Here is a 7,517-nt window from a genome sequence, read left to right on the forward strand (position 1 = left end):
TATCACTTACAAGCATGATTGAAAAAATTCTTAGGCACTCCTCGGGTGTCCGGGATCGCCCAGGGACTAGTGTATTTTATTTTATTTATTTTTATTTTTTTTAAATTTTTTATTTTTTAAGACTTAATAATTATAAAATATTTAATACTTTAATAGTTAATACTTAATACTAAAATAATATAGAGTTTGAACAATTTAAGGTTACTTCGCTCACAACTGTCATTTTGAGCGAAAAACACATTTAAACAAAATTATTTTAAAAAAAAATGGAACAATATATAGCTAATAAGCCGACTAGGCGGCCTAGTTGGTCGTCTAGTCCACTGATTATGATGATACGCTAGGTGGTAAGCCGATACCTAGGCACGATTTTTGCAAACAGTGTTTATAAGTGACCAAAGTTTATTACTGACAACAGTGTTCTAAAAGGGCATATTGTATGAATTGACATCTTTACTCATAAACTTTAGTCACAAACAAATCACATGACAAAATCAGTGCAATTTTATCAAGAGTTTAACTATAATATTTTTACTCATAAACTTTGATCGCAAATTCTCAAAGCTAAAAAGCTCGATCATATCATGACCTCTTTAAATATATAGATAGAATTTGTGGCAGGAGTATGCGTAGGATAGCTTGATTGGAAAATGGTGGGGATGGGGAAAAGTGGATTTCCTCCAAATTCCGGCAACCCATTTGTGGAAGAAAATGTGTGGTGAATCACACCACTATTTTCCCTTTATTTGCAGAAACAAACTCTGTTTTCACCTGCTTGCTAGCTTATCCATTTCCCTGTCCCATTCCTTTAGTTTCGTCACCGCTCAATTACGTACTTCCCAAATCTTCTACGAAACCCCAAAGAAAAGAAGTGACAAATCCTCACATGTTTGGACACTTCATTCTCCTCATCCTCACAAATAGACAAATCCCCCTTAGATTTTTTGGAAAAACTTTGAATCCTACATTGTTCTTATTTAATGGCACATAAATAATTTTAATTTTGTACAACGTGTTTAATCGAGAGTACGTTGACCATAATTGATCTTTAGATACAAGAATCATACTCCAGTTACTCACCCATCTCTTTTGAAGCCAAATGAAGAAAGACGTTTAAGTGTCAAGGGCATTGATCTAGTGGATGAGAAGTCTCACTTAAGATTTCAATTCTTGTCGCAATCAATGAGGGTTTAATTTGATTTGGATTCATTGTGTACAAAAGTGTACAATTTAGTATTGAGTTTCGAAATTAGATTGGTTCTGAATATAATTCACCAAAATCAAATTGAAAAACTTGAGTTAAAAAAAAAAAAAAACAAAAAAAACGTAGGTATGTATATATGACACCTCATAAGAAATTACTACGTACATTTGGAAATGATGAGAAGACTTCCCCTAAGTTTCATCAACTAGACATAGTTATCACAAATCACCGCACCGCAGGTAGTGCCCAACTACCCATCTTTGATCTCTTATCCTAACTTATACTTGTATATACATATAAATTAATATAAAAATACATATTGTTCTTCGGTGAGTCAAAATTTCGATAAGATTATATAACCGTTCAATTGGTTTAATAATTTGCATAAGAGGTGCAGTCTTTTGGACTTAAAAGTTAACTATTTGAAAGACCAGCTTGAGCATGAATTGGTTGTTTAGAAAATACACAAATCAGCTTAAGTAGGTTTGCAACCGCCAAATTAGAGAATTTAAGTTATTATAGATGAATATAGGTTGTCATAGCTATCTGGGTATTTTGTGGCGTTACCCGATTGCTTAGATCATAATAGTCAACTAGAAAGTATCACGTCAACTCACTTGCAAGGTGTCATCATGACATAAATAACTTAAATCCTGCCAACTTGTGCATTAGATCAGCTTCATCTATCATATCTGATATATATCTCACACCTTATTATTTTTCATATTTGCTTAGCTTCTTGATATATACTCTGTATCTAATAAAAGCTATCCAATCATACTTGGTCGACCCATTTTACAACCTCTTTCTACTTGACCTCACAATGTCACAAAAATAATGAGATTTGAATTAAATTTAACATCGTAAAACACATTAATGACCAACAATTAATACCTCGTTGTGACTTGTCGGATCATTTATTAGCTAATGGTTGCATATGTTTCTAGCAAATGCTAAGGATCGGACGAACAACTCTTGTGGTAGGCCAATGATGGGAAGTAACTGTCCATAGTTCAAGTGGGACTTCAGTATCGGAACGTGGCGGCGATCTTTTGAAAGATACGAGTGGATAAATATATCTGTTTTTTAGCAATAAATGATATAAAATAATAATATATATTCAGAGGGATGGGTAAATGAAAAAGAACGAAAAAAGCAGAGCTTGATTGGTGGAGAAATAAATATCACCAAAAATAACATTAAGAAAACAACATAGAAACAAGAAAATTCAAGTGGAAACAATGGATGCACGTCAACGAACTCAACATGCAAACCGAGCCAAACATTTTAAGGTTCCGTTTACTCCAATTCCGTAATTTCTTTTTTATAAAGTTATTTCTTTAATTTGTTGTTCCTTTTTTTAAACTGAATGAAAAATTGTATAAGTAAATAATTAAGTATATTATTTTTGCCAAGACCTTGTGTGGTCTGGCACGCTGGTGGTACCTGATTACACGATATTTACTTTACTCTTTGTGCTTCAGATTGAGAAAGTAGTTATGAACAGATACTGCATCTTAACAGAGTTAGTAATACTAAAAAAATATACCCCTTAAAATTTATTTGATTCTGCCGCACAGATCTTTTTAGTGTGATTTATCAGTAATTACCAAACGTAAACTTTCTAATAAGTGATAATGACTGTAAACTTTTTTTATCACTAAAATAACGTAAAATTTCTCTCGTTAATAAACGCACGCGAGTGAACCACATATATTTGTGCATGCCTCATTGTCACCACATCCATTTGGCATCTCTCTCGTCAGCCTTTCGTTTTTTCTGTTGCTGCCCAACTCTCCTTTGCCAGTTGCCACCTCTGCAGGGGCGGGCCCCACCGGCTTCTACTTGTCCCAACTCAGAACACAAAACACATCACACAGGTTGGTGCCCCCTCTACCATGTGGTCGGCTGGCTACCTCATGCTTTTTCAATCTTTTTCTTTATACATTTTTTCCAAACATCATTTGATGGGCTGTTTAATTAATTGGTGCAAATTGCAAATGTTTTTTGCAATCAATATTACAAGAGATGCAATTGTTTGGGATATGACATATCAATAGAATCTCATTCCTTTCAATAATACTAATAATAATAATGACTAAGATGTTAACATAAAGGAAAAATATATATGGTTCCGCATTTACTAATCATTCATGATTTTGACTTGTTATATTATCAAGAGAAATTAGATGAATCGATACAAATTTGGAGGCGAAGTAAGAATAATCTAGAGTAAATTAGGATTTGAGTTTTGATTAATTAGATGTACTCCTTTTAAAATAGTGATAAGATTTAAGCGGTTAAAACGATATGATAATGATAAAATTGTAATGATTAGATGAATTGAATCATATCATTCATATCAAACTCTTACCGATCTAATTGAATTTATGTAGCGATTCAATCATAATCTACCCAAATAACTTCACAGAGAGTAATTAGTATAAAATGATAAATTGCTTCAATTGTTTTCTGAAATCAACTCTAAAGTGCACCCGTGGGTCAGTTTGATTCTCTTAGTATATAGGTTCAACAAGAATTTATTCGACCACTCTGAGCATTGCAAAAACAGTTGATTAATTCAAAGAATTGAAAAGTTAATAGCTCCATTTTGCTGACATCTGTATGACACAGGGTTCAATTTAACTCCAACCAATGATTCACGGCAAGAGTAATTAATTAGTACTGGTGCCTAGAAAAGGTGACCGAGTTAGTAGAACACGATTCTTGTGTCTAGATGAATATGAATTCAATTCATTTACCTCTGTTATATAGTTTGCAATCAGCTACACACATAAACAATATTTACTCAATACACATCACCTAACTAATTAAAGAGTAGACAGTGGTCCTCGCGTGAGATTGGGCGCAACCCGGCCTTTTAATAATAACTTATTCGCTTCCAAATAAATGTTGACACGACACCTCAAGCTGAAGGCCACGTGTACTGCTACGTCGGCCAGTGAAACAAGGGACAGAACATTGGAAATTAAGGTATGAAAAATAGAAAAAATATAAGGTAGCGGAGGAGGAAAATTTGAGTCATGATCCATTAAAGCAAAAGGTTCCAATAAGAAGAATCTAGTCTAGAATGAAATGTATGTAAACCGAGTGGAGAATTAGGCGTCGCATTAAGCCTAATAAACAAAGAATCTTCCGCGGCTACGTTCACATGCACATATACACCTTTAGCTTTCTTTCATGCCACTTTGTGGAGACTTCCTCCTAATTCTATTATATTCCACCTCATCACTTACCTTCCACTCACATTTACAAACCCTCCCAACACCACATGTATACGTTTAAATGCCACACTTTTGAATTGTAAACTCATTAAATATATTAACAATGGTTGTTGGTTGGTTCAAATTAAATTAAAGGGAGGGATGACCTGTACCAGCTAAATTAGTGTAAGGAGTGTAATCGAGTATGTTTAATATATAAATATAAATATGTTCAGTTATTAGATCAGACTTTTAATTGAAACAAAATACATTTTTTTCAAAAAGTTTAGCATCAAAACCAGATCTAAACGGTGGGAATTCGAACCTCCACATCATTCGATAAAAAAGAGATCGACTATGTTCGCGTATTGTTTGGAGCTCATCAAAAAGTAATTGATCCACACACATGTAAATGAGTGTACTGAATATAAATGTGTAATCTAACTATTAGTTTAGACTTTTAGTACATCTTTCAAAATTTTGACATCAAAGTCACGTCATGAGTTTGATTATTGTGAATCTCGTCCTAATCAAGCCCGTAGCATAAAGCCTTGACAAGAATCGAACTAGTGATCTTTAAGTATGACAATCATACTTCAAAACATTGCTACCCCTTTTCGAGTACTATTTACTACTTTTTTGTTTTTACCCTACCTGGTGACAAAATATATAATACAAATTTATCCAATATATATCATTTATTAAATAGAACACCGTAAATATTTGGAATAAGACTTAGATTAACAGGATTTTATTTGCTGTGGGTGACATAAGTACAAAACATTGTACCAAAAAAAATTTAGGAAATTACTAATTCTAGAAAAATGGATTAACCTCCGAAATACCATTATGGATAAGGATAAAACACCGTATCATCGTCAACGGGCTTCTCTTTGACGTGACGGTGGTCACGGATAATTTCAATTTTCATTTTTCTTAAAATTATTAATTTTGCTAATTCTTTTGGCTTCGCCCACCCATATATATACCGCGAAAGGGCCCTTTCCTTCACAACACAAACCCAAATTTCAAAAGTTTAAAAAAATTCCCTTTTCATACACAATTCTACAGAGATGGCGAAGAAGAGTTGGATTCGGGAAAGATGCATCGGAAAAGGATCGTTCGCGACGGTGAGCTTGGCGAGGAACGTCGGCGACGGCGACGGCGACGGCGGTGTTTTTGCGGTGAAATCGGTCGACGTGGCTTCCTGCTCGGCGTCGCAGGTGGAGGCTTTGGAGAACGAAATTAGGGTTCTCCGGCGGATTTCTTCGCCGTACGTGGTGAAGTATCTCGGCGACGATTCGACGATGGAGGCGGCGGCGGCGGCGTACAGGAATTTGCACTTGGAGTACTTGCCAGGTGGCACCGTCGCTGAGCTGGCGCAACGGCGGGGAAGTGGTGGCGTGGACGAAGCGGTTGTGAGGAGCTACGCTCGGTGCGTGGTTGAAGCTCTGAGGTGCATTCACGCGAAGGGAATTGTGCATTGTGACGTCAAAGGCCAGAACGTCTTGGTGGGCCCCGCCGCCGGGCTTGCCAAGCTGGCGGATTTCGGTTCCGCGGTGGAGATCGGAAGTGGTGGACGGCGGGATATGGCGCCACGTGGCAGTCCACTGTGGATGGCGCCGGAGGTCATCCGCGGCGAGTATCAGGGGCCGGAATCCGACGTCTGGTCCCTCGGCTGCACCGTCATCGAGATGATCACCGGAAATTGGCCGTGGGAGGACCGCGGCGGCGCCGCCGATACTCTCTGCCGAATCGGTTACTCCGACGAGTTGCCTCGGTTCCCAACTCAGTCCTCGGAATTATGCCGCGATTTCCTCTCCAAATGCCTTCAACGAGATTTGAACAAGCGATGGAGCTCCGATCAGCTGCTACGCCACCCATTCGTTTCCGTGTTCCCTCCGCCGGATTCCGCCGCCACCGCCTTCCCCTCTCCCCGCTCCGTCCTCGACTGGTTCAACTCGGACTCCGATTCCGACACCGAGGATTCCGGAGAAACCGTTAACTTCTCAGCGAAGCAGAGGATCGGGAAATTAGCTTCGGGAATAAGTTCGGATTGGGAGGGGACAGATGGCGGCTGGTTGGTGGTTCGGGAAGGGACAAGCTCGGGATATCCAAATTTGATGAGGACAGAAGGGGAAAGCAGCAGTTCGGAATATTCTGATTCCACCGGGATCTCCGTTGCAGAGCTAACGAGTACAAGTGGGAGCAAAGAATGTTTAAATTCCGAAATTCAAGGAGACAATTACTGCCAGCAAACCTCATCTCACCGTTCACGGGTGCTCCACAGAGCGGCGCGCGGTGATGATGATATCCACGTGTACATATGTTCGAAGATTATTTTGTTAATGACATTGTTAATTACCATTTATTACACATGTTCTACTAATTGTATTCTCCCCTGTTTTTATCACATCTATAAGAAGTCATTATTTCGTACACAACAACTGCATACAATTTTTAACTTTAGATTTTGCCGTCTTTTATCCAATCTCTTTTTTATATTGGTCCAAGTAGATCAGAAATTACAAATTTATCTACTTATATCAATAATATCTTATATAATCATGTATATACGTACTAAAATTACAGATATCAGTACCAACAGCATACATGACACTATAGCACTTTTATTAATCTTTTAAAAAAAATTAAAAATTGTTTTATTAATCTTTAAAAAAAATTTAAAAATTGTATCAATTATGTGGGGCTTATACTAATTAAGTTTGAGTGTGCGAGGAGTGGAATATGATTAAACTCATTAGAATAGTATTTGAATAAAAAAAAGAGTGACAAATTAGACTTTAGACATGGTCCACATTGAACGATAAATAACTGATAGATGTTTAGCTTTAATGTATTAAAGATTCAATTTTTAGCATATTAATAATGAATTTATATGTCATAAATTGATCTTTTAATTTGGAGTACGGTCCACAGTATAATGGTGGAAAAGGAAGGAGAGGATGGGATTAGCATGCACAATGGAAAAGGAAGCGATGAATGTTGTGGTGAGGAGTAATGAACATCTTAGTGAGTAAGGAAGGGCTTGTTCACACGTAAGAATTTTGGAACACAAAGAAGCAAAG

The 7,517-nt window shown here is 37.0% G+C and overlaps 1 protein-coding gene across 1 annotated transcript; it reads left to right on the plus strand.

Moving 5' to 3' along the window:
* The first annotated feature begins 5,429 nt into the window (after window positions 1-5,429).
* LOC116004094 (mitogen-activated protein kinase kinase kinase 17-like) lies at window positions 5,430-7,053 on the plus strand. Its single transcript, XM_031244027.1, has 2 exons — window positions 5,430-6,941; window positions 7,021-7,053. Exons 1-2 carry the CDS (start codon window positions 5,502-5,504, stop codon window positions 7,051-7,053), a joined length of 1,473 nt encoding a protein of 490 aa, XP_031099887.1. The 5' UTR covers window positions 5,430-5,501.
* The last annotated feature ends 464 nt before the right edge of the window (window positions 7,054-7,517 follow it).

The sequence above is a fragment of the Ipomoea triloba genome, chromosome 14 (assembly GCF_003576645.1).
Source record: "Ipomoea triloba cultivar NCNSP0323 chromosome 14, ASM357664v1".
Lineage (NCBI taxonomy): Eukaryota > Viridiplantae > Streptophyta > Magnoliopsida > Solanales > Convolvulaceae > Ipomoea > Ipomoea triloba.

Bases quoted from the DNA above. Each gene is read 5' to 3' on its own strand.
- LOC116004094 (XM_031244027.1), top strand. From the start codon at position 5,502: ATGGCGAAGAAGAGTTGGATTCGGGAAAGATGCATCGGAAAAGGATCG. The intron at 6,942-7,020 runs GTAGATCAGAAA...CTAAAATTACAG, and splicing joins TCTTTTTTATATTGGTCCAA to ATATCAGTACCAACAGCATA.